The sequence below is a fragment of the Plutella xylostella genome, chromosome 9 (assembly GCF_932276165.1).
Source record: "Plutella xylostella chromosome 9, ilPluXylo3.1, whole genome shotgun sequence".
Taxonomy (NCBI): Eukaryota; Metazoa; Arthropoda; class Insecta; order Lepidoptera; family Plutellidae; genus Plutella; species Plutella xylostella.
Genome location: NC_063989.1, coordinates 7,174,094 through 7,200,504, shown reverse-complemented (window position 1 = coordinate 7,200,504; position 26,411 = coordinate 7,174,094). Strand labels below are relative to the sequence as shown.

Sequence of the window (26,411 nt, the reverse complement as noted above, 5' to 3'; positions counted from 1 at the left end):
ATAATATGAAGTATTATCTTATTAAAGCATCGCATCAGGGGATTTTTTAAACACAACCGGTAATCTGGTCACAAATGTCACAACGCAGTGGAAAATTTACAATTTACAGTCATCTATTTAGGTATTTTATAACTTGTGTGCTTTATTTAATCGATTTTTTGATCTCTGAAGGATTGAAAATATCAATGTATAAACATTTCATAGCCAAGAAACAAAGCACCTTAATATTATTATTGCTACAAATTTTAAGGACTTTGCAATTTAGTTACTAGGTGAAATGGATCAATCAATATTTAAATAGACCCGGACCAGTGTCTAAAATACACCATGATAAATATCTGATGGCGGCGGTATTAAATGATCAATGTTTCAGCTTTTCGATATATTAGGCAATGATTTATTTACAAAAAAAACTTCATATATTATTATTCGGTCACCGATTTCTTTCTGTACAAATATAAAAATATTTAATAAAAATATAATATATGGTTCACCTTCTTGGGGAGTTACAACATAATACTTCACTTACGTAACTAAAATAGTACTGATAATGGAATGTGTAATCACTTTGAATGATATTATGCGTCCGTTACAATATGAATATACCAGACAATATGTCCACAAGCATCAAGCTGGCACCCACGTGCGATCAAATAAAATGGCACAAATTTTGTATTTATTAACATCACGCCGTTCATTATTCCTAACTACAATATTCTAACTACACCGATTAGGCATTAAGTATTACGCTTTCTTTTGAACAATTTATAAGTTAGTATAAGTAAAGAGTAAGAATAAAAAAGACTTTATGGCCGTACTGAAAACATCAAGGGTGGGAAAATTATAAAGTTATCAAAAATAAGGAGTGCCATTACATGACCTATCCGCGCGACACCACGCATACTGCAGCGCATGAATTGTGACGTAAATTATAATTAATATAATCTAAATCTCTTATTATGACTCGTTACAATATAATTTAAGCTACATACAAGTTTAAGCTTATATAAAATTTCTTTACAAAACACCGTTAATAGGCGAGTACATACCTACTTGGAATGAGTTACAGACGAACAAGGCCGAGTTGGCACGTGGCTAAAGTAAATTGACTCCTCGGCCGCGGTAGTTAGAGCTAAACTTGCGTGACGCAGTGGGCCAATTTCTCCACCTCTGACTGTAGCGCCTGTCTCTTTTCAACCTCCAGGGCCAGCTTTGAGTTCAACTCTTCTATCGTGGCGTTGAATTTCGCGTTTTGTACTTCTAGGAGCTTCTCTAAGTTTAATATCTGAAACGGAAAGGTGACGGTCAACTTACTATATAAGTTATTGAAGACAACTGAGCAACACAACTGCCTGAATACATAATAAACACAGAAAAACGGACTAAACACTTATGTCGATGTATAATTACATAAAATTTGCACGATTTTGTAATTGGTACACTTACATCACATTATTATGAGACATCCTAAAGCGCGTCTAGCTTTAGGCAACGTCCGTTGTGTGCCCGGATACTGTAACTACTAGTGATGTAACGAATATTCGCATTCGCATTCGCATTCGCGAATATTCGCATTTTTTTGGATATTCGCATTCGCATTCGCAAAATTTTGTGCGAATGTTTTGCGAATATCAGTACTTATTAGAAAACACTATTTGAAAATAATGGTAGGTTAACAAAATCGAAATGCATTCATCTATAACCATTTTACTTATAACAAGTATCACATTACCGGTCTTACTTTATCACTTGGTATTATTTATTTACTTTGGGAAACGAAATTTAAGATATAGTGAAGGTGGGTTATTCCGAAAGGTTTTTGTCGAGTTCGCTACATGTGCGAATTTTGTCACATTATCAGAACTGGTTGTCGCTTTGTATACTTGAATTTACAACCTAAAACTCTGTTTCATAGGATTCTGTCAATACCCTCGGAATTCGTAAATATTTAAGTTTCAAAAGTTGATTTATTTTTCATTGCTCGAGGGTAATTCCAGACATATGCGGGTAATTCCGATTACACCGAAAAATTAGTTTTACTTAGTTAATTTAAGCTAAAGTTACATAAGTATTTTTTTATCAACTTTAACCTCGCAAAAACATATTTCGTAATATTGCCTAGAAGCCTAGAACTGTCCAGAAGAACTTTTAGACATTTATGTGATATTTATAAGTAATTCAAAAGTACCCGATCCACAGAAATTCATATTAAAATGTTCCAACATTTGGAATTACCCTAGTCGGGAAATACAAAAAAATATGAGCTAGGGTTTTTAAACTCACAACTTAGTGAAAAAAATGACAATCTTTTGGATGAAAAAACAATCATTTAAACAACTTAACTGATTTCCTTAATACCTACCGATGTGCGGGTAATTCTGAAAGTTCGAAAATGCCGAAATATGCACTTTTTTACTAATCTTTCGTTTTAACACGCGCGCTCGGTCCTTGCGCCTGAGTCAACCCAAGCGAAGTTTTTAAGTTGCCATCAAGGTGAATGGTTCCACAGTTCAAAGTATGGCTGCGTTTGGAAGAAATCGCATATAATCGGAATCACCCCAGATTAGGCATTAGCCGACTTCAAATAGTTTCTTAGGACCTAAATATAAATAAACTCTTTAAACTTAAACAGACAAAAAGTGTATTTTGACAGTATAGTGTCAGAGCAAGACATCCATAGATTTAAATGTTTCGTGTAAAGTCGCCCTCAGAAACCGCACACAGACACAGTTACGGAGCTTAATAAAGCGTTAAGTTTATTAAGCTACTTAAAAAAAAATCTGCGACTAGTATTGGCTAGTCTGATTCGGAATGCGCCTAGAACAGAACGCACCTCGTTCAGTACGAGACTACCATTAAACCATAGAAATGGCGCCAAATTTGAACACAAACTGAATATTCGCATTCGCATTCGCATTCGCGAATATCGATATCAGATATTCGCATTCGCATTCGCATTCGCGAATGTCCAAAAACACATATTCGTTACATCACTAGTAACTACACTACACAACTACAAAATACTTATTAAAGAACTAATTTACAACTTACCCTATTACTAAGTTGCGTGACTAACTCCTCTAGCGCTTCGCTCTTGTCTCTGGCCGGCGACTTGGCGTTGTGCCGTCGCTCCAGAGTGCCGCCCACTGAGCTCACACTCCTCTCCACACTCTTCTCTCTCGCTCCCACACCCTTCTCTCTCCCTCCCACACTGTTCTCTTTACCCACCACACTGCTCTGCTTATCTAATTTCCCTTCTACGGTTTTCTCACTAGTAACCGTGCCACTAGAGGTTTTAATCTCCATGTATTTTTCCGTGGTGGTGGAGGATATTCTCTCGACTTTGGTGGCAGTTTTGTCGTTGAGCTCGGCGGTGTTGGTTCGTATGGAGGCGGCGGGCGCCGGCTGCTTCTTCATGTCGTCCAGCATTGTCGTGAAGGTCCGACCTGGAGGAAATAGTACAATAAATAAGGGGAAATGGAGCGTAGAAAATAGCCAAAATAGCTACACTGATCAATAAATTATGGGATAGCAGTCAGAACACGCCATCTGCTCTTTCTAACCGCGCTCACCCCGTAACTACAAGGGGTCTTAAAATGCCTCTTGCGCAAGTGATCGATTTAGGTGAACTGAACTTTTATGTTTTTGCGTTCTCGCAAAGATTTAGATCGTAAGTGGGCTCGCATGAGTTTATACAACAATTTTTTTTCAGAATCCACTTTAGCGGACCCTCTATAGTAATTCCAGAAGGGCTAGCACGGAACGCATTTAAGACCTGACAAAATTTTTGCATGGCGCTCACTCACATCGCGCAGGCTCAAAAGAGCTAGCGTGCAGAAAACTTTTGTCACGTCTTATTTGCGCCCCGTGATAGCCCTTCTGTAATTTATAATTAAACTAGCTGTTCCCGCGAGCTTCGCTTCGCCTTAAAAAGTTTTCCCGTGGGAATTCCGGGATAAAAAGTAGCCTATGTTCTTTCCCAGGGTCTATACCATGTGTGAATACCATACTTGAATATGCATCGACGGTATGGAACCCTCAATACCAAAATCACATATATAATATTGAAAGAATACAAAATAAATTCATTAAACGTTTAAAATATAAATTTAAAAATTTCGATACCAACTCTTTTCTTTCACTTGAAACCCGCCGTGACATGAGAGACCAGATGTTTTTGCACAAAATTATCAACAACCATATTGACAGTCCATACCTACTTGGTAAAATGGCTTTGTACTGTAAAGGCAACTCCCGCCATCCAAAGACCTTTGTAATTAAAAACTGTAGTAGTAACTATACTAAAAACCGCTTCGCTATAAGAGCTTGCGAAAGTTACAATAAATCACATCATATAACTGATATATTTAGCGAAAAACTCATTAATTTTAAGAAAAAAATTATTACTAATTTAAAAATAGCGTAGTAGTAGATTTGTCTGTAAGTAACTTATCATATAAATACATAGTAGGTACATGGGTAATATACCTAATTATATAATTATTATATAAGTACCTAATTATATGTTTGATTGTTAACTTCTTAACTTTATGCATCTTAAGCAGTTCAGTGATGTTCTGAGTATTTAGTAAAAAAATAGGTGTGAAAACTTTATTGGCTTGTGTGTAAACCTTATGTTAATTTATAATATGTAATAGTATAAGCTGTTTGTTTTCCAAATAAAGAAAATTAAAAATTAAATTAAAATGTGTAATACCAAATTTCATTCATTTCCGTTCAGTAGTTTTGGCGTGAAAGAGTAACCGACAGAGAGACACAATTACTTTAGCATTTATAATATTAGTAGGAAGTAGGATATTCACCAGCGGCAGTGGGCGAGTGCGCGTTGTTAGCGGGCACGGTGCGCGGCGCCGCCTCCGCCTCGCGCGGCGCTGCAGACTCCTTCTTCGAGTCCAGCGAGTGACGCACCTTCGTCTGTAATGTGAGGAGTTCATTATGTATTTATTAAGGGAGATGGTAGACAAATTATGTGCATAGGTTACATTGCTCGAGAGAGCGGTCACACGAGCATTATCGACAAAATATGATAAGGCCATTAATAAGAATATGACTGGCTGGATTATGGCTACCTGTGGGATAAACAACATGGTGTCACTCCCTGTAATTATGTTTTAGACAGTGAGAGCATGTCTATAATCCCAGACATTGTGAAACAGGCCCTTAAGAGACCGCGCCACCACTGAAGTTGTATGGACTATGGAGCCGCGGCGCTGCACACATAGAGCTTATAATAATGTCAGATGTATGATAGACAGGTGAGTTCGGAAATTTTGTCGTAAAACTTCAGTAGTGGCGCGAACTCTAATTATTAACCCTGTATTTATAAAACCAAGTGTCAGATTTCAAGAGGCTTACAAGTGTCAACGTGACAGTCGAAGTTCGACTCCTTGGTTTAGACATAACAATTTGGGAATAAGATAATAAGGAAAACAAAAGTGATTTCGTTCGCTTAAAGTATTAACAATGCTGCTCGATGCGCGATCTGAACAATAATGACATTGAGATATTCAATACATTATGGTTTATCACGGTTTACTGCACACAAGTCTTGTTTACGTAATGATTTATATGCAACACAAGATGAATATGATACACAGGATGGCGTTATATCACTGAACGACTTGCAAGAAATATTGTACCCAATACAGCGAACAAAACAATATTTTCTTATGTGCTCTTATATTTTACTAGCTAAATAGCTGAAAGATGTCTACTTCGTAAGCATTTTTCCCGTACAATTTCTGCCTTCAGAATCGACATCAATATTGTTTTATCGCTTTATTTAGTTTATGTAGTGTAGGCTTTAGTCACAGCTATCTCTAATCCTATTTTTTTTTAAATCTCTTCTATCCAAAGGTTGTCTGGTAGAGACTTCAAAACGGCTGAACCGATTTCAGGCGGCATGGAGTTAACTGACACCCTGGACATAGGCTACTTTTTTATCGCGGAATTCCCATGGGAATTTTTTTAAAGGCGAAGCGAAACTCGCGGGAACAGCTAGTTGTTACCTCCTTGTTGAGCTCGTCGAAGCTCTCCCTTACGGCGACGCGGCCGGCGATGGACGACGTGCTCTTGGACATCTCCACCGAGTGCGTCGACCGCTTCTCCTCCAGCCCGCACTCTAGTATCCTGGAATAAACGATTATGTTGTAAAAGTGTGTAGACTGAAGAGGGTATGTATTGTTTGCTTCTGTATTGGGGTATACAATACACAGAGGATGAATCTGCTCGACATTCTAAGGACCTTTAGTTTCATTTTCGAACACACAGTAGACAGACACCAAGGCTTCTTTACTATACTTTCTTTTATAATTCAGCACCGTGGGTGCAGGTCAGAGAATGACGCTTATCTAACCTAACCTTTCAATACGGTGCAAAACCCTAGTGTATAGTGTGACAAACTTATCTGTTCCGGTGAGAGCGAACTAAATTAATCCATATCTCATTACTTACTAATGAATTGTATATTGTAAAAGATTAGATGGGTTTATTAACACCGCAAGAGCGAATTAACAATACGAGCAAACTTAAAGTCTTATAAAATTAAGAAATATTAGACACTAGCGGTTCCCGCGCGCTTCGCTTCGCCTTAAAAAGTTTTCCCGTGGGAATTCCGGGATAAAAAGTACCCTATGTTCTTTCCCAAGGTCTAAACCATATGTATACCAAATTTCATTCAAATCCGTTCAGTAGTTTTGGCGTGAAAGAGTAACAGACAGACAGACAGACAGACACAGTTACTTTCGCATTTATAATATTAGTTAGGATTTATGTGAGCTGTCACCGGAACAGATAAGTTTGTGGCACTGTAGTTATTTTATTTTTGAGCGGTGGTAGCTCAGTCGGGTAAGCGCCCGCTTCTCAATCAAGAGATGCGGGTTCGAATCCCGGCGCTGACATGTACCAATGAGTTCTTTTAACTTAAGTACAATGTATACCATCGCTCTTACGGTGAAGGAAAACATCGTGAGGAAACCTGCAAATCTAGATTTAGCACATCTAGATATGTGAACCCACCAACCCGCAGTGGACCAGCGTGGTGGGTAATGGTCCAAGCTTAGGAAGGCAGTTTAGACCTTGGGGATATGCACAAAGGTTCCACTCGAGAGAGCCAGGTGCAGGTACTTACACCCCCACAGAGAATAGAATAGAATAGAATATTTTATTTTTTCATCACCTTACCTCTCAGTACTACCCGAGTTGCTCTTAGGGCCCATGCCGTCACTAGAAGACACAGACCGAGACTTGCCGGTCTCGGACACGAGGCTGGTCTTCTTGGCCTGGTTGAGCTTGAGCTCGGCCATCCACGGCGCGCGGTGCTTCTCCCACTCGCGCGCCTTGGGTTTGATCTCTTCTGCTTTTTCGGAGCTTTCTGTTGTAGGCGGCTGCGGGCTTTTCGGCTTGTCTGTTGGGACTGAGGGGCCACAGGTTACTTTGTGATAGTTTAGGAGCTTTTAACGTATGGCCCTATTGTAACTTATTTAAAATCACTTCCTTTTATTTAAATATTGTACGTGCTCACATCAAGCCAAAAATCAATGTCAGTTGCCAACTATAGTTATGACTCTTGTATATGTTGTAAATTTGTAATGTTTAAACATATTATTTACCTTCATGTCCATTGCTAAGTCCTATTTGTTGCGGCGTGTCGTCTCTGAACGCTTGACTTGGCGGTCGTCGTCGCGGCGCTTTTACTCTGCAGGAAAACAAACAATATTTTATCGGTTATCCTAATCCTAATCCTTCGTTCACATCCAAAGCCAGCGAGGCATACAAAATAATACTCGAGAACAATAAAACAAAAGATCGTGACAATTTCACCAAATATCTACCTTGGTCTATCTTGTAGCCGGATTGCCGTGTCTGAAATGACCCCACTTATTACTAGACTTCAACCCATTGGTCGACACATAAAAACTTTATACGAGTATTGTTCGCAGCTTCAGGATTTTTTTGTGAATCGATGCACTTATTTATTTACAGCCACGATGCCTCACCTGCCGGCCCTAGGGTCGTTGAGCATGGAGTGGCGCTCGACGTGGTCGAACGTGCTGGCGCGGGGCTGGCGGCTCGCGGCGCCCCCGTCCGGCTTGTCCCGCGGCTCCGAGCGGTCCCACTCGCCGCTGCTGTTGCTGGCGCTATACCTTGTCAAATATAGCAAGAGCCCTATGACAGCTGTCAAATTCATACATTTTGTGTCATTTAGTTCGTTTTTAAGGGGAAATTAACCTTATTTACAGGATCTGTTAATGAAACGGCTGTCAAATTCATACATTTTGTGACATTTAGATTGTTTTCAATGGAAAACCAACCTAAGGATCTATTAATAAAACATCATAGGGCTCATGCTATATCTTACAAAGCATAGAAGACACTGTCGACTAGTCTCTGTGAGTCGTTGTAGGTCATAGCCCTCACCTGCCGGCCCTCGGGTCGTTGAGCATGGAGTGGCGCTCGACGTGGTCGAACGTGCTGGCGCGGGGCTGGCGGCTCGCGGCGCCCCCGTCCGGCTTGTCCCGCGGCTCCGAGCGGTCCCACTCGCCGCTACTGTTGCTGGCGCTCGATGATACGGTCGATGACTTGTCTCTGAGATAATAGGTTATAGGTTAGGGAAGTGGTCTTGCGTTATTGTACTTTTTTGCTACTCAACTTTCTAAGGGCATATTTTTCAATAAATGTTATCCGAGGAATGAAATTGTTGCTAACACAGTCTTAGGGCTGATTTTTCAATAGTCAGATAAGTGTTATCTGATGAATAAAATTGTTGCTGCCGCATCTGAATGTTTGTATAAGACAGTGGCTGCAACAATTTTATTCATCAGATAACACTTATCTGACCATTGAAAAATCAGCCCTTATACAAACATTCTGACGCGAAAGCATTAGAATTATTCCTCAGATTACTTTTATCTAGCCATTGGAAAATTGCCCTATAACAAGTATTGATAATTACGTTTGATCAACTATTTTAAAACTCATATTGATGGCATGATGTCAGCCTTTACATAAGAATTTAATTTAGCTACGCTTTAACAACTTTGTTTAACTAGAATTAGTAAGCCAATGGCGGTGTTGTGATCAATAGATGATTAATTGTGATAATAATTTGTTCAAAAAGCCTTTTCGAAAACGCGGACTACGATTTTTTTAATACAATGGGTCAATTTATATGTAAAACTACACTATAAATGTTTTGGTTGTATTATAAAAAATACCTGGAATAATACTCAATAATGTAGGACGGCACATATTTAAATCAGTAGTGTATAAAGGAAAGAATGTACCGTATTTTAGAGTTGAATTACTATTTTGAATGGTGGTAAATAACAAGATTGTACTATACTTTCCTTTAAACTACATGAATCGAACTAAAATCTTCGAACAAGGTCTAACAATGTCGCACTCAACAATTCTAAACAAAATACAAAACTAAACTTATGTACACAAGCACTTCATGAAATTTAAATTTTCCTAGTGAACTATTTTCAACAGAAACTTACAAACTCATATCCAGGACTGAAAGGAGCCTGACAAATGGAAATATACACGGGTAAGTAGGTACTAAATAAATAAATAAACGGTTTGCAGGGTAAGTTTTGTGAATCATTTGTGAAACATACGGGACGGTAAAGGTAGTGTACATGGGTTGTATCTACTTCATTTATTTTAGGGATTATTTACTGTTTACTAGGAACTGGGATCAAAACTATGTAATCGCATTGGTTATGCTTTTCACTTCTTATTTTAAGCGTGTCGGTGACTAATACTAGAGCTGAACTATAGTTTGTCACCGTAGTGAAAGGATTAGCCAGTCTGATCAGTTGACAGTTGCTGACTGCGCCGAAAGTATGTAAAGTAAATAATATATGTTGCTATATTCCATTCCACGGGAAAAGACATCTAATACAAACAATATCTCCCCTTATTCGAATGTAATAAGGGTTCTGTCAGATGTCTTTCTCCGTGAAACAAGGTATAGGGATGGCTCCTTTTGTGAATTCTGTGCTTTGCGCTGACCTTGCACTAAAAATGGGTGTATAATATACATGGTGAATATCTTACTTATCTGAGGACGATAACATTTTGCTCTTCAAGCCGCTGAAGAGGCCAGTGACCCCGGACGATGGCGTCGGACTCTTCTTGGTCGGCACGGGAGGTTTCTTTATCTGATGAAAAAATAATAGGCTTATTATCTCTGAGGTACGATAAGGTGTAAATTGTAGCAGACGAAGTATCGATGTCGCAACATCACTACTGCTGGTTTCTATGGATTAAACCATAGACAAAAGCCAATACTGACGTTGCGAACGGCACCAATTTACACCTTTAACCCATATAAGAATATGCCCAGAACTAGTTTTATCATCAAGTAGTTTTACTTTGGGATATGTTTAAGATTCAAATTCTAAGTCCAAATATGCAAAAAACTTAAGTGGGTCGTTAGCGACATATATTCATAGGGCATATATTCCAAAAACAACTCCAGAGATGAACGGAAATACATTCGTGAAAATGTGTTAAAATGAATAACTTTTCCTCTCACCTGTCCATCGACGCCATCCGTCACCGACTCGGAGTGAACGATCTTCTCCGATTCGCTTTTGTTTGTGTGCGTGACTGTACTCTGTATGCTGCTTTCCTTACTCACTGTGTTTTCTTTGTGCAAACTGAAACATATTACGGGCGATTTGTTAGCTTTTTGTTACATAAGGGTATTTTAAAAGTGTCTTTGTAGCCCTTAATTATGTCTATGGCCTCATTACTTCAGGTTTGTGAATGCAGCTAAAGTATTATTGTGCTTATGTTTATAGGTTCGTTTTCTTTGTGTTATATTCATAAGTATTATTTTTCACAGCATAGCTTTCGCTTTTGAAAGAACTTCGAGTTACTTTTCAGTGCAAAAAAATACGCAGGTATATGTATAACAATTTTACAACCCAAGTAAGTTTTTGATTAGGACATTTTGATCTTAGAATACAACAACATATTTTTGCGATAAATCCCTATTGGTTTGCTAATTATTTCCCAGGTTGCATGGTTGCCTCAGAATCTCGAACATTATTTACTTCATATTCCAAAATGAATAACATATATTGACCTAGAGACACGAAATCCATATTAGTAAAGAATAAAAAAACATTGGTCAATCTAAATCTATAAGCAGGCCGTTTTACGGTGGCCAAATAAACAACCTTATTAGGTAGTTGGTGTTAAAGCTATAAATTATAAAAGTACAAAATACTTATTATATTAGATCACATTTGAGTAATCGAATGACCGGGTTATAATGCTGCCGCGGCGCCACGTCAAAGCATTCACAATTTCACACATCCTATTAGTGACATCATAATCTTTGGCTCATTTGCATATTTTATTCGACGTTTTATGCATTTATGCAATGTCTCGTGTATAATGATTGAAAAACATAATGGAATTACAAATTGTATCATTAATTCACTTTTTTAGCTATTCCAATGTCAACACAAAGTTGGATGTTTTTAAAAAAAAAAATCGTCTGGTTTGAATACTGACACAACTAGAGTTAAATATATACCTTCATATTTAAAAAAATATACGTGCAGTCACTAGACTTGAATCATAGCATAAAGATTTTTTTACATCTGCCCCTTCTATTCCAATTTCAATTTTATTATCCCGTCCCGCTCGCAATGCCAGATTCATTTTTGACAGCTCTAAAACCTACACTTATGTTGCTTCACAAAAGCACTTATTGCCTTATCTTAGAGGTACTGAGTTCCTTGGTGGAGGATATTTTTTTTTGTAAGTTTTTTTTACATCTGTCCCTTTTACTCCAATTTCAATCGTACTATCCCGTTCCACTCTCGATGCCAAATTCACTTTTGACATCTCTACAATCTATTTACAAAAGCATAATTCAATTACCTTATCTTAGAGGTGCTAAGTTCCTTGGTGGAGCATGTCTTTTCCGTGTACTTATTGAGCGAGGGGTACAGGTTGGTCTTGCCGGGCGGCCGCTCGGGCTTCTTCTCTTCTGTTACATCGTGCGATACTGGAAGGTAAATAAATAAAAAGAGATTATTTAAAAGTTACAATTGCTACTGAACTGTGGCAATAATTCTAGTGGAAGCCATTTATTAGGGTTTACATTTGATCGAAGGATGACCTCAAAAATACCTAAGTTTCCCGTAGGATTTCAGGAATACTTAAGAAAAATTTAATGTCTTCCTTTACCATCGCATCTATGATATAGATTCTCGGTAGGTACATAATTTTACACGTAAAACATTAATGAAAATTACATCATTCCTATCCCAAAATCTGGTCTATCATAGTCAGCCGGTAGATATAACTGTTAAAACTACAATCTCTAGAAAGCGCAACAGGTTGTTCCACGGTTTTAACTTACTTCCTAAACAAACAAACTTATCAGATAAACATGACGGCACAGTTTAGTTTTACCTTTGCCGTTCGCACAAAAACAATCACTCTCGACGAACTGTATATCTACGAAGCGCGAGCTTATCATTTCAAAATTGGAACACTATTTTCACATGCCCGGAAAACTCCCGCGATTTTCAATTTTCTTTTTTTCTACAGATTCGTTTTTATTTTTCTCTCCCGAGAAACGAGTTCTAAATATAAAGTTTGCATCAGCACTGAGGCAGCGACGGAGCGGAGCAGGCGATGAGGTAAGTTACGCAAAGTGTGTGCCAACCTTCGTGGAAATGTCAATAGCAACTATTGGTAGCCTGTTTCCCGTGCCCGGCTTCGCTTGTCGAGATAGTAAAGCTGATACTATGTAACTTCCTGGATGGGCGTCTTATGTGAATCACATAATTACTTCGATACGCCGCGCCGCACATAGCCCGAATTGTTTGCTTAATTTACAGGGAATTATTTTGAAGTTCTATTGTTTTTCATTTATTTTCTGATCAGTGTTCAGGAGTTTATGCAAATGTTACTTAGATACTTTATAACTGTGTCTGTTTGCAACTTTAGACAGACAGGCAGACAGTGAACTTTAATATGTATGTAAGTACATAAATATTATGCTAAAGTCGTGAGTAGGCGATTGTTTGCGCTCGTGTTTATGTTTGTGCTCAAACATTGTAAGATTGTAAAAAACTTTGTTTGATTAAGGTTGTTTTTAATTGGACTGCGAAGATGTACACTTTAAAGTATACTCTTAAACCAACTACTTGAAACTATCATACATTTAGGAATTGTAAGATCAGCCAAGCTAAGTCACCAGAGAAAAAAATTTAGATAACTTTACCAAAACGTTGAGAAAACACAACGATCTAACTGTGATGATTCCGGTTAACGGATAAAAGTAAACTAAACCTTTGTCACTGACCTCACTATAGTTCATCTTAATTGGTATAACTACCTACTCATATGTATGTAGGTTTGTCCAACAAATTAACATACAAACGGCTCTTATATTATTTTATCACATGAAGAAGGAAAAAGCCGTATAACTGAGCACGATCTGTCTCGTTTTCAATCAACTCCATTGATTGAAGAAATTCCTATGCGCCTTTGTATTGTTGCGGGAATTCCCTCGTCCGTTATTTCGTAATGTTGTGAGAAATATATAATCAAGTGCCCGTTATTATTATCATTCGGTACCGAGTATAGAATATAGGCGTATAAGTATATTTACTCATGATCATGACAATGTGAATGTTGCACTTTTTTAGTCTAAAACTATACCTACACCAAATATAATTATGAAGAAACAAAAAAAACAATTTGAGCTGTAATCACTGAACATTTTAAAAAGGGGGTGCAAATAGACATTTGTTCCTTCAATTCGACTAGGCCAACACGCGCGACGTTATCACTTCAAGAGAGACAGCAGTAGTTCAAGCCCTTAGTTGCCACCGACCATGAAGAAGAAGAAGACTCACCAGTCGACTGTAGTTGCATCAAGTTGTCATGATACAAACAAACAGTCAGCGACTGAGGCATTCTTAACTGGCCCGGTAAGCGCTACGTAAACGTGGTTTATGCCCTCAGTTTGCCATCGAACAAAGAAGAAGAACAAGACTCACCAGCCGGCAGTAACTGCACGAAGTTGTCGGGGAACAGGCCCTGCCTGCCGTTGAGCTCGCCGCGCCACCAGCCGCGGTCCGGCGCCTCCTTCGACAGAACCGTCACGATGTCGCCTTCGGAGAGAGATAGCTCGTCGTCATTCGCAGCCGAATACGGGAATAGCACCCGACAGAGCTCCTTTACTGTTGGATTTTAAATAAAAATTGTGTTAATGAGAAAAAAAACATGCAATCAACTTTTAAATCATATGGTGTAATTTACAGGCACATAGAAATATGTTTTCGCATCCTTAAATAAACCATTTGTACGTACAAAAATATCGTTGGTACATTGTAGGGTTTATGAAACTTGTGTGTCAAATCAACTAATTAACTGTTTGTTAGTTAGAAGCCGCGATGAGTATAGCATTGTAGTGTATCAGATAAGTGTTTCCTTACTTGGAATAAGTTTGGCTCGACCATCGACCTTCCGACAAAGGAATCCACAGATTGTTTATCAGAAGTCGCTAAACGCACGTTATTGTCTTCTATTTAATACTTTGTTTTAAAAAAATAAAGATCAGACAAGAAAGTTTTAACTTTGACATACTCTTGGAAAATATGATAAATAAATAAATAAATATGTGGGGACATCTCACACACGGCCATCCGACCCCAAGCTAGGCAGAACCTGTGTTATGGGTGTCGGACAGCTGATATATCTACACAAATACATAGATAGATACATACTAAATATAAATACTTCAAATGAAAGAAACACAGAACGTTACACTGCGCACTTTTAAGTCAAGTACACATTGGTCATGAAACACAAATTAAACAGTTACAACGTGTCGTAAAATATGTTTTGCACTTAAACAGCGCTTCGCTTTCAACCACTCGCCTTGCAAAAACGATTACAGGACTTCCCAATGACAGTGGCACACATGACACTGATAAAATCACAAGTGTTAGCTTAGATTACAATTAATTATAAACATGCATGATATCTAGCAATACATAAAGCGTTCGGTAGAATCTTAATTGAATGTGCGGTCACGATCTTGAATAAACATTAAACATGCATCAGAGTAATTGTTTTTAATAAGACTAAGATATAAATGTAAGTAGTATAGGTACTTGATGCGGAAAGCTTCAGAGTGCATCTATTATATATATTATAGCTTATGTCCAAAAGTAAACCATAATGGCCTGAACATGATAATGATGATGAAATGAAGTACAGATGATAAATAACATGAGGCAGATTTGATCCAAGATTCACAATTCAGAAGCCATTAAAATAAATAAAATGTCGTGCCTTGGCATATTGGTTGCAGTTATACATAATGATTATAAACTTTGTATAGTTTATGTTACCTGAATAGGTTACATATAGACCTATAGTTTATGTATGTAAGTACGATAACAAGGCGTAGTAATAAGTAATAACTCTCAAATTTATGATGTCATGTGATGAAGTCACGTACAAAAAGCAAATAAATAAATGTTCTATGAGTAAGTGTGAGTCTAAGCTTGTATTTTGTGTTATTGGCTATAGGTATTTTGAACTGTTGGACTCGGGCCTCTCCAACAATATAATGCCACTAGATGGGATCAGAAGTTATTTGCGTGTTTCTTAGACACCTTTCGCTGATCATGATCAGCCGTCAATACACATTATCCTTGTTGGGGATATCATGCTGTAAAACTGTTTCAAATACAAGTTTGCGAAATTGGTGTGCAATCATTACACTTAGTAGTAGTACACACTTAGTATACACTTAGTTAGTAGACAGTACCTAGTTGAAAGTTTAAAATATATCTTTGTAACTGTGGTTTGAAATCGCAGCAGTTCAATTCATGTAAATTGATAGTTTAATAACTAACTAGGCAACACACAAAAAGAGCCTTTGATTCGTCTACTGCTGCTGGTAAATTGTATACTGTGGCACACCTCTAACGTCATGTCACAATAACCCACGACTAGCATGGACGCCCCCCTAGCCCTAATACCCTAATTATAGGGTAACGTAACGTACCTAGGGACATTTTCGACTACCCCAACTTTGAATGAAGCTATCGCAGCGTACAACTAAGATATTAATGTGAAATTTTCTTTATTCGGTAGGATATATAATCTATTATCACTAGTATTTGTGCTTAAGCTTTAGTGTGGCCAGATTTTATTAAATTAAGATAAAAGTAAAAATGCTTGTTTTGACCCAAGGTACGTTACACGTTTGTACCTTGGGACACTGTTTCCTATAGCTTTGTACTATGGAAAATGCAAACTTCTAAATAACGCCTTATATATCTGTTCTTATTTATTTACTGCATCTCTCTTCTGTCTAGTTTCACTCTGGCACTAATAAGAACAGAGATTTAAGGCGTTATTTAGATGTTTGCATTTTCCATAGTACAAAACCATAGGAAACAGTGTCCCAAGGTACAAATTTAATCGTGTCCCAAGGTACAAAAAAGCAATATTTAACCAAAATTTAAATATCTTTATTTTTAATTAATAGGAATCTTTCAGATAATTGCCATGTCATAAAATTAAATAACTGAAAAGTTATATGTGACATCCATGTCTTTATTTAGAGCATGCCTCAATGAGATAAAGCAACACAATAAACTATACAAAAGCTACTTTTGACTCCAAAAAACTTCATACTGTCTTCACCACACACTAGATGCTGGTATGATCACGAGACTCACTAGTTTTGCCAAGCGAGTAAAATACTATGCCTAGGGTAGAATTTTAATGTTTTTATTTAGCCGGTTTTTAAAATACAATCAATGTCCCGAGGTACAAGCGTCCCAAGGTACGTTACGTTACCCTACCTACCGAGTAGAATAGCCGAGACATAGCCGTTAATTGTAAAAAGGGTATAAGGGCTGGCGATTTCAGACAGGTAGGATGGATGAGGAAGGCCGACGCCAGCGCCAGTTTCTTAGTGCTTATTGGCTGAAGCATTACGACGGTTGGACGATCCGGGTGACTCACCAGGTTTAGGCGGCAGCGCGGGCGCGGGCTCGCTCTGCACGGCCGCCGTCGCGGGCGCCGGGTCCAGCATCACCACGAAGTTGGAGGGGAACACGCCCACGCGCCCCCCGCGCCGCCCCTGCCACCACCCCTCCTCCACCTGCACGGGAAAATACGGTTCAATCGACGATACGAGGCTTACATAGACTTAGACAATCCTAGACGATCAACCATGTAACGTTAATAATAGACTTCCTTTATCATATCGTATAAAAGTAAATAAGTACAAAATAAAATAGGAGACTTTTGCAACTTTGGGAAACCCTAGAGGCTCAGAAAAAAAAACACGCACTCACGCCTTGTACTCCCTTGCGGGGTAGGCAGAGGTGCATTGCTGCACCCACTTTTCGCCAGAGTGTTATGTTAGTCCCAATGTAATAGAAGCCTAACATAAATATGGCCTATTGCCATTTTACGGGCACATCCAAGACCCGAGAACAAATATCTGTGTTTAAACAAATATCTGCCCCAGCCGGCCCGGCGAGGCTTAGAAAATAATGGTGAAATATTTTGAAAGGACGGCTTATGCTGCATGGAGTAGTTCTATATGCACCTCTGATTTTCTTATAAAAGAGCATTGCTATAGTTGTGCCCGCATATAGATAGAGTTTACACTATACAACATAGGGATCAATTCGCGTAAAACAAGAGACAGGTGACGGCCCTAACTGACACAAACACATTACCTTTCCCTTATTCTTCAACTTCCTTAGTCTGACCAGCTTCGCATCCTCTTTCATTAACTTTCCTATAGCCTCATCTCGCTCTTTCAATGCCCTTCTTGTATCCTCGAGCTTTTCCGAAGGTCTTTCTAGAGTGGACTTACAAATAAGGTTGTAGGTCCCTTCCCGCAGGGTGCGATAGCGCGGATTCTTATCATTGTCAGAGTACACCCACTGATATGTCGCAGTATAGGTTTCGTATTTGTACTGCCAATGCTTGTGTCTCGCTTTGCCACATGTGCAACAGAATTTCAGCATCTTACTTTACACAATAAATTAATTTGGGATAGTTATTATATTTGTTTATATTCCACCAGCTATCACTTTAACACACCGTAAATTATCTTGTATTAGAATTACCGATACTAACGTTTATTTATACACTAACTCATAAAGGCAAAGTAAATACGATACCTCCAGCCACGTCTTGCTAGGAGGATTGAGTTAATAACTGAACCGTATTCAGGTAGCACAGGTGAAAGGAAATAATCGCGTCCTTATTTATGTATTTTAAATTAAATAATCATTATTATATTATAGTTGGTGTTCAATTTACAACGGTATAATCAACAACCTGTAAACAATGACGATTATTGTCTATACATGATGTGGACATTTCCTCACGCAAGGTAGGGGGATTATTATTAGCTAGATCAATCGTGTTGTCATTTAGATGCTGAAAACTATCTAGGTAGATATTATCTGATTCATGTTCCCTTTGGAAAACGTAATTAAATAAAATTTGGATTGAGCAGTCTTACAGAATCTCGAAAAACTAGAAGAAAGGCTAGGTATGCCTACCACAGAGCCTAAGGATTATGAATTAAAGTTGATGATGAGGAGAAGTAAAACCGTAAACATGCTAGAAATAAGGTCTCACTTACCTCAGCAAGGACGTCGAGCACGTCGCCAACAGACAGCGGCAGCTCGTCAGGGTTGGCCGGCTGGTAGCTGAACACGGCGCGGCACCGGCCCTGCACGCCCCCCGACCTGCAAGCCACATCCATCTTTAATACCTCCCCAATAGGGATTCAATGGGGAGGAACACGCAAAGCTAATTCCAGATGTCGCGTAGGCCCGATTCCCCAGTTCTGATTGGTTGGTTCAGTCGCCATTTATTCTCCCCGATATTGTAATTGGTCAACCTGAAAGGCACACTCGATTGTGCTGCCGTTTCACTTGGTTTTCTTCCCCATTGCACTGAGATTTTGTGTCCGTACCTAGTACGTATCGGAGGTTTGGCATTCGCGCTGCTCCAAGTTAAGTACTTTAGTTTCGCATCCACTATTATAGGCTTTTTGGATCCTAAGTAGCGCTCCTGGACCATGGCTATATGGCTAAGCCAATATTTATTTTTTGAAATTCAAAAAAATTCACAGACACCGATCTAGTTTTTAGAAAGACCAAAACACAACTGACGATACGCCAGCGCGAATTTTTTAGAATGTTTACAAACGAATATACAATGAGGCTGATTAAATCAAATCTGAGATCACATTCGGTCGTGCACCTATAAATTATGACGAACTGGATCGCAGCGGGCGACATTGTGGCTTCGATACATTTAAATATTGATTAGGTAGCAACAAATTATACAACATCAGATTATACTAATGACCCGGTTTGTGGAGAATTTGCAATAAAATGCATGGACCAGTTTTGAATTTCCACTTTAAAATACATTATGAAATAAATGCGGATGGATTTAGAAGATGCTCTGGTACATAGTAAGTGAATACGAAATAAATTAACGTGGTAGGTATAAAGTTTGCATGGCTCTTTCGAGTGTTATGAACCTTTCTGCCGGGGTTAAACCCAACAGAGAAAATATTTAAAACGTGTAATAGTGTAATATTTATAATGCGAATAATATTAAGTATAGAATAACGTTGAGAACCTTAAATGATTATTTTATGATAAAAAAACATGGATTTTATCATTCATGTCGACTTCATAGTCACTCGTGTCTATTGAATAAAACTAAAAGTACATATTTTTTCCTAAATTTAAAACGTTACTTACCAGGTTTATTAAATTTGTAAGTTTAAAATTTTGTAATGCAGTTCCGAAACTAAACAATGCATGCAGCTGCACCCAAGAAAGGTATTTTAGAATCGCAAAACTGACACAGCTATTTTCGGTAATGCACTGAGTGTCATATGCAGAGTGCTTACGTGAGGGCATATATTATTATAAACCCCAACAATTTTTGCCCACCCTGCGCAAAAGACAATATAAAACTTAATTTTAAAAACGTTAAGTACCTACATGAAATCTTAGACACAAATTAAAATACATAAATATGGCCGTACACCACATACAATAATCCATCCATATGTAGGTATAGCACTATGATTGATTAATGTTATACTTTTTTTTTAATTATTACAATAGACTTTTTTAAACCTTCTTAATACTTGTGCCTTAAGCGTTATATTCAAACTTGTTCATGTTTCGCTGGAGGTGTCCTTGTAATATCGCACTGTTTACATATCAACATGATGAGTCATCTGTAGATCTGTAGTAGCTGCAAGTGCATGGCTACACCATTCATATTCATAACCGAATGAAATTTTCTTTTTAATTGTAACTCCCTTTGCTTGGCTTACATTAAATGCATTTAAAATTTAAAACCTGTCCATTTCAGGAGGATAAAATTTACCTACATCACCCTACATGTAAAAAAATATAATAATAATATGTAATTTAAGCCGTTTACCTAGAATGTCTGTTACCAATATTGAAGGACACTATAAATCAACACAGCTAAATTAATTTGAACCACAACAATCACGAATACAGTGTCCAAACTGAACATTTATCAACATTATCGCGGACTGCGCCCAGATTAGATAGCTGTGCATAATCATAATCATTATTGGTTAAGCAAATTGTAATTTTATTTTTAATCCAATCAGTGACGCAGTAAGATCGCCTGTTAATATTATATTTTAATTACATTTACGACCAAAACGGTGCAGCTGCACACCGTCAGAAGTCCCAAAGGCCTTAAGTTTCAGAGGTCATCATATTCGTTTTCAAACGGTTCTTTTAAGAGTGTCGTAAAATAGTTGCAGAAGTAAGCAAAGGACACCACTATATCTACCCCCGACCCCCGGGCGGCATCAACACGGCAGTAACGAGGCAGGAGGTTACATTTTCCCGTGCTATCCTAACTATCCTAACTAATATTATAAATGCGAAAGTAACTGTGTCTGTCTGTCTGTCTGTCTGTTACTCTTTCACGCCAAAACTACTGAACGGATTTGAATGAAATTTGGTATACATACGGTCTAGACCCTGGGAAAGAACATAGGCTACTTTTTATCCCGGAATTCCCACGGGAAAACCTTTTTAAGGCGAAGCGAAGCGCGCGGGAACAGCTAGTTTGGAATAGTAGTACAAATACTATGCTTAGTCCATTCAAATATGTCATCAATAGGTAAAAAACCTACTTGATCGATTAAAGAACACACTTATTAGGGACTCGTTGACACCATAGATGTAGTAAGATTTTTGATATAGAAGTGATCAGTACGTAAACCAGTTCGATTGAGTTACAAAACTGGCGAGATGTGTGTCAGTGAACTAGAAACATCATAGTCGCACGGTAATTGTATACAAACCAGTTTCGAAACAACTACCGTAGTAGGGGCCCGGTCCACTATCGCACTCATTAATACTATAATACTAGTAGGTAGAATGCTAAGATTAGAACTCAAATGTAGTTTAAAGTATTGAACAAGATCTTTGGAGGGTTTGTTTGGTAGCAGTATGTATTGATTTAGAAAAATATGAAAGATTGATAAAGAAACATTTTCAAGAAAGTTATGAATATAAAAAGAAATGTTTTTTTTACTAATTTCTTCTTTATCTGATTTATACCCCCACATGTACCTATCTATTAGTGAAGATTCAACTTACATGATTATGACTAGGTACATTCATTTAGCAGAATCACCCTTCACACTCTGATAGTAACAACAGAGCATGGGTGAGAATACTGCTGCAGGCCTACTTTACATTGTAATGCACGTGAACTTTGACATAGGCCTTGGGGCTACTAAATCATATTTCAGAAATGAAGAACCATTAGGAAAGGTGATGGAATGCTGTTAATGTTTTGTACTGTTACAATTTTGAGGTGTATGATGGGTTGGTCATTCATAACATTCTCTGTGCATTTAACTATGCTATATTTCATACTCATAAAATTGCAAGGATTATAAAATAGAAAGATCAAAAGATTTTAGCATAAAATCTCATTGATACAAAGTATCCTAACTATATGGCCTATACATAGACATCACTTTCTTAGATCCACTCATCTAGGTCTAGTGAATGACTGTTGGCTGATCTTGATGGTGATGATAATACAGACAAACAATATCTATCAATAATACTCGCCTATAGTCTATTTTAAACTGCCGGGGTACCGCAAGGGAGTACATTAGTACAAGGTGTGAGTGTTTGTATTGTATATAGTCTATTTTAAACTGTGTAAAATATTTTTTTTTGTGTTTTTAGGTAATACAATAAAGTAATCTCAGGCTCAGCCGTGAACAGCCAGATATTATTAATCAACACAAAAACTGACCTGTTATTAACATGATCAACAACAGACACGAAGTTGTCAGGGAACATGCCCCGCCTCCCCCTCAGCTCCCCCCGCCACCAGCCGCCGGGCAGCCGCTCCACGTCTTGCAGCACATCGCCCACCCGCAGCGACAGCTCGTCCGCTTCCGATGCGTCATACACATAGTTCGCTACACATGACACTGCAACAAATGGATAGCCTGTTGTGTGAATATTGTTTTTGTATGAAAGCTGAAAGGTGAACCTATTTGTAACTAGATTCCTGTACAAAATCAGTAAAAATAAATTGTTACTATTACAGTAACACTTTTAACCAAATTGTAGGTATAGGAAATCTTTCGTAGGGATTGTACTACTCCATAGGTTTCCTAATTACTCTTAATTTTTTTATTTGTGTAAACAATTTTGTAAAATTTTATTCACATCATGAAATGTAATCACATTTTTCAAAAAAAAATATTTATTCATTGCAAGCAATTTAATCTACATGCATTTCCATTCCTGTATTACAATATTAATTTTGGTGTATGGTTTATATTAATAACTATCTTACTTTTATAATACTAATTTAGGATACTATTAGTTTATTTTTAAGTTTGGCTACTCTTTTTAAAGGAATTTCTATGTGAAACCTATTCAAGCCAAAACTTCACAGTTTATTAACATAAATTTTTTTACAGAGTTTTGTTTTTTACACAAGGTTTGTAGTTGTATTTTGTACATCATAAAGAGGACATAAAAGTAAAAAGATTTAGATGTGTATTATATTATTTGTAAAGTTACAAGAAATGTATGGATAAGAACATGAACCATTCAAGTAGGTTTCATAAAATATGATAAGAACCAAAGGGTTAACATATTCAAAACTATTTAGATGAAGTATAAGTCAACATAGTGGACCAGGCCTAAAACCCTTCCCTCATTGGAAGGAGACCCGTCTCCCAGCAGTGGGGACATTATGGGCTATGATGTGATGATAAGTCATCATTAGGATCATTAATGTTTTACTGAGGGTCCATTCCATACGGTGACTGTTGTGCCTATTCAAAACTTTATTTACCCATAATGTTCAAATGTGTTAAGTATAGGTATTTATTTATACTTCAATGACTGACTTGGATCCTAAATGCAGGTAGGAACCTAATATTACATGAAACATGTAGTTAGTTGAGTTGCCATTTGGTGATTGTAGTCCAGAGTACACTAACCATTCTTCATCATGACATCATACACAATGCTCAGTTTGAATTGTGACGATCAGTGTACGATGAGGATGACTCACGATATGTTAATAAGAAGATGGTTAAGCAAACAACAATAAGAAAACAAATCATTGCCACAGTGTCGTTCTATTGCTAGATCTTGCGACCAATTGGCGCCCGAAATAGTGCAGTTATGAACATTTATTGGATGCATTTACATTAATATGAAGACGGTATATGAGGAGGAAGGCTAGGGCGTAGTACGTCAGCTAAATCGAAGTCGTAAGGTACAGTTATTCATACACAAACAAGAATATTTTACTTCATAGTACTTACCCTTTTGATTTGCATTTGTTTCCATTTTATTACTTAAAATCTACACATTACTTCATCACAATCGGTCACAATTATTGTTTCTTGAGAACAAATCAACATATCACGACAAAACACTGAGATTTATTATAAATAAGGGCAAGCGCTAGAAAAGCGAATCGACATGTTTTCTGATTTGTGATTCATGTCAAACTTTTTTTTAATTTCATTGAAGGAACAAGCTCTTACACAGAGCAACCTTAACAATATATTTTTAAAACTCAAAAAGTAAAACGGAGTAAAAATATTAAAATAAGCAAGTGATAAATAAAGAGTTTCTGTGTCTTTGGTTTGCATACATATTGGTTGGTTATATTACAAGATCTGTGTACAGTGCCACAAATTTATCTGTTCCGGTGAGAGCGAACTAAATTGATCCATATCTCATAACTTACCAATGAATTATATATTGATATAGATTAGATGGATTTATTAAAACCGAAAGGGTGAATTACCACTACAGGCTAACTTAAAATCTTATAGAATCAAGAAATATTAGACATTTACGTGAGCTCTCACCGGAACAGATAAATTTGTGGCACTGTACACAGATCTTGTAATATAACCAACCAATATGTATGCAAACCAAAGACACAGAAACTCTTTTGTGGCACTATACTAAATCTCATATTTTTTATATTAGTTATTATTCTAAGTCTACAACACAGAATAAAAATGTTGCCAAACGGAAAAATATATATTTTATAATGTTACCAGCATAAAAAAATCTCAAACTTGAAACCTCCGAATAATAACAATCGCGTGAATACTTATTCTGGGCCACAACCACAACTTTGCGACGCGTCGCGACGGTTAGAACGTTACCCTCGTCTGCGCGTTTAGAATACGCCAGCGCAGGCCAGCGCTGTGTATTTAATGATGATGAAATTATGACCATTTATTTACTGAGCAACTTTCATTGTTGGTCAAACTCTTGTACTGGTGTAATACAAACTTGACCAGTTAAATACAAAGAATTTGTACAGTGCGACAAACTTAAACTCTTATAGAACAAATATTAGACATTTACGTTAGCTCTCACTGGAACACATAAGTTTGCACTGTACATAATAATAAGTATGAGGGACGTCAAGATGGATGTATGTACCACATAACCACATATGAAATTCTATTCAATAATAATTCATTTACCCATTATAATAATGAAAAAACATTTACACTGTACAATTTTTAATAATTAACTGAAACCTATGAAATATTTTCTAATTATCTTTTATAAATGATTACTTTGGGCACAGGGAGCCTTCGGAGTCGGGAGGGATGCCCAGTTCTTCATCAGTCCAAGTTGAAGGGTCAACATAGGGGAACTCTCCCTGAAAAAAAAGAAGTAACATTTCAACCATCTCCTTCTGTATATTCAATAAAGGACAATAAATATTATGCGATGAATAAAATTATTGCTGCTACTGTCTAAGAGTGCTTCATAGCTACATAGAGAATTGGGTTCCCTGTATCTACCTGTACCGGTAACCTAATTATGCGAACATACCAACTGATAATCCTTATTTTATTCATTTGATGTGAAGTATCTTAATATTTTCTTATACTATCTTGTTAGAGAAGAACTTATTTATAATATATGTTCCTTGCCCTTGCTATGTACACAAATCATAATTAACTACATTATTATGATTTCTAAAAGGATCTTATAAAATACTAAAGGTGTTGTTTTCTTAGTTATAAATTATTTGGAATTATTTTGGAGTAATACGAAGAATTGCTTTCTATTTTATAGAGTAGAGAAGATGAAATGTTTGTGAGGAAAGCAACATACATAAACATGTTCAGGCTCAGTAGCAATGTGCCATAGGATCCAGAACCAGCACAGGCCACCCATGGCCTCGGCTAGGTAGATAGACTTCTTCGATGGCGGGGGAGGAGGCACTCGGTAGCTCCAGGTCCTGAAATTCATCAATTTTATGTTGAGTATTTGAGAGAATGTGAGTTTCACGTTGTGTAAGTATAGAGCATTGGAAATAATTTACCCATGTTCACAGAGCTAATAATGGTGAAATACGTTATTTAAACAACCTTTTAGTATTCTTATTTTGTACACGATATGATGGAAATGACATAACACCACTTACCCATGCCCAGAATTTCTTTTAGATTGCTGGGCCGTGTCAGCGATTTTCCTGAAATTACGAAGCAGGAGAGCCCTAGACAGAATTGTTCTATTCATTTTTGCTATTTAATATAGCTTTGGCTGAATAAAAGGGCCCAAATTCTCCAGTACGTGAAATAAATCAGTATTTTAGAACAAAATACTTGATTACAGCTGTCAAAATTGACAAGTCAGTGACATCAAGTGACAGGTTGTGCGTTGTGACATTGACTACGTCAACAAAGAAATAAATCTTATCTGTGATGTCGGCGATACGGTTGGCGTGTAAACGGTATGCTATCCGTA

General features: G+C 37.4%; 2 protein-coding genes across 2 annotated transcripts; both read right to left on the bottom strand.

The window, feature by feature from the left end:
- Positions 1-422: 422 nt before the first annotated feature.
- On the bottom strand, positions 423-24,134 carry LOC105386000 (SH3 domain-containing kinase-binding protein 1). The gene is made up of 15 exons (XM_048623246.1): positions 23,945-24,134; positions 22,408-22,588; positions 18,695-18,800; positions 17,050-17,188; positions 14,061-14,243; positions 11,926-12,052; positions 10,565-10,688; positions 10,084-10,187; positions 8,440-8,607; positions 7,632-7,717; positions 7,204-7,435; positions 6,030-6,150; positions 4,824-4,935; positions 3,052-3,446; positions 423-1,285 (listed from the first exon to the last, which is right to left on the bottom strand). The coding sequence occupies exons 1-15, from the start codon at positions 23,967-23,969 to the stop codon at positions 1,133-1,135; spliced, it is 2,256 nt and encodes a 751-aa protein (XP_048479203.1). The 5' UTR covers positions 23,970-24,134; the 3' UTR covers positions 423-1,132.
- Positions 24,135-25,154: 1,020 nt separating this feature from the next.
- LOC105388708 (NADH dehydrogenase [ubiquinone] 1 beta subcomplex subunit 2, mitochondrial) lies at positions 25,155-26,297 on the bottom strand. The gene is made up of 3 exons (XM_038105470.2): positions 26,089-26,297; positions 25,776-25,902; positions 25,155-25,314 (listed from the first exon to the last, which is right to left on the bottom strand). The coding sequence occupies exons 1-3, from the start codon at positions 26,181-26,183 to the stop codon at positions 25,225-25,227; spliced, it is 312 nt and encodes a 103-aa protein (XP_037961398.1). The 5' UTR covers positions 26,184-26,297; the 3' UTR covers positions 25,155-25,224.
- Positions 26,298-26,411: the final 114 nt, after the last annotated feature.

Excerpts from the sequence above, each read along its gene's own strand:
- LOC105386000 (XM_048623246.1), bottom strand. The coding sequence starts at position 23,969 with ATGGAAACAAATGCAAATCAAAAGG. Across the intron at positions 14,244-17,049 it reads CGCGCTGCCGCCTAAACCTG|TAAAGGAGCTCTGTCGGGTG; the intron begins GTGAGTCACCCG and ends AAAATCCAACAG. Across the intron at positions 7,718-8,439 it reads AACGACCCGAGGGCCGGCAG|AGTAAAAGCGCCGCGACGAC; the intron begins GTGAGGGCTATG and ends GTTTTCCTGCAG.
- LOC105388708 (XM_038105470.2), bottom strand. The coding sequence starts at position 26,183 with ATGAATAGAACAATTCTGTCTAGGGCTCTCCTGCTTCGTAATTTCAGG. Across the intron at positions 25,903-26,088 it reads AAAAGAAATTCTGGGCATGG|GACCTGGAGCTACCGAGTGC; the intron begins GTAAGTGGTGTT and ends GATGAATTTCAG. Across the intron at positions 25,315-25,775 it reads CTGAGCCTGAACATGTTTAT|GGAGAGTTCCCCTATGTTGA; the intron begins GTATGTTGCTTT and ends CTTTTTTTTCAG.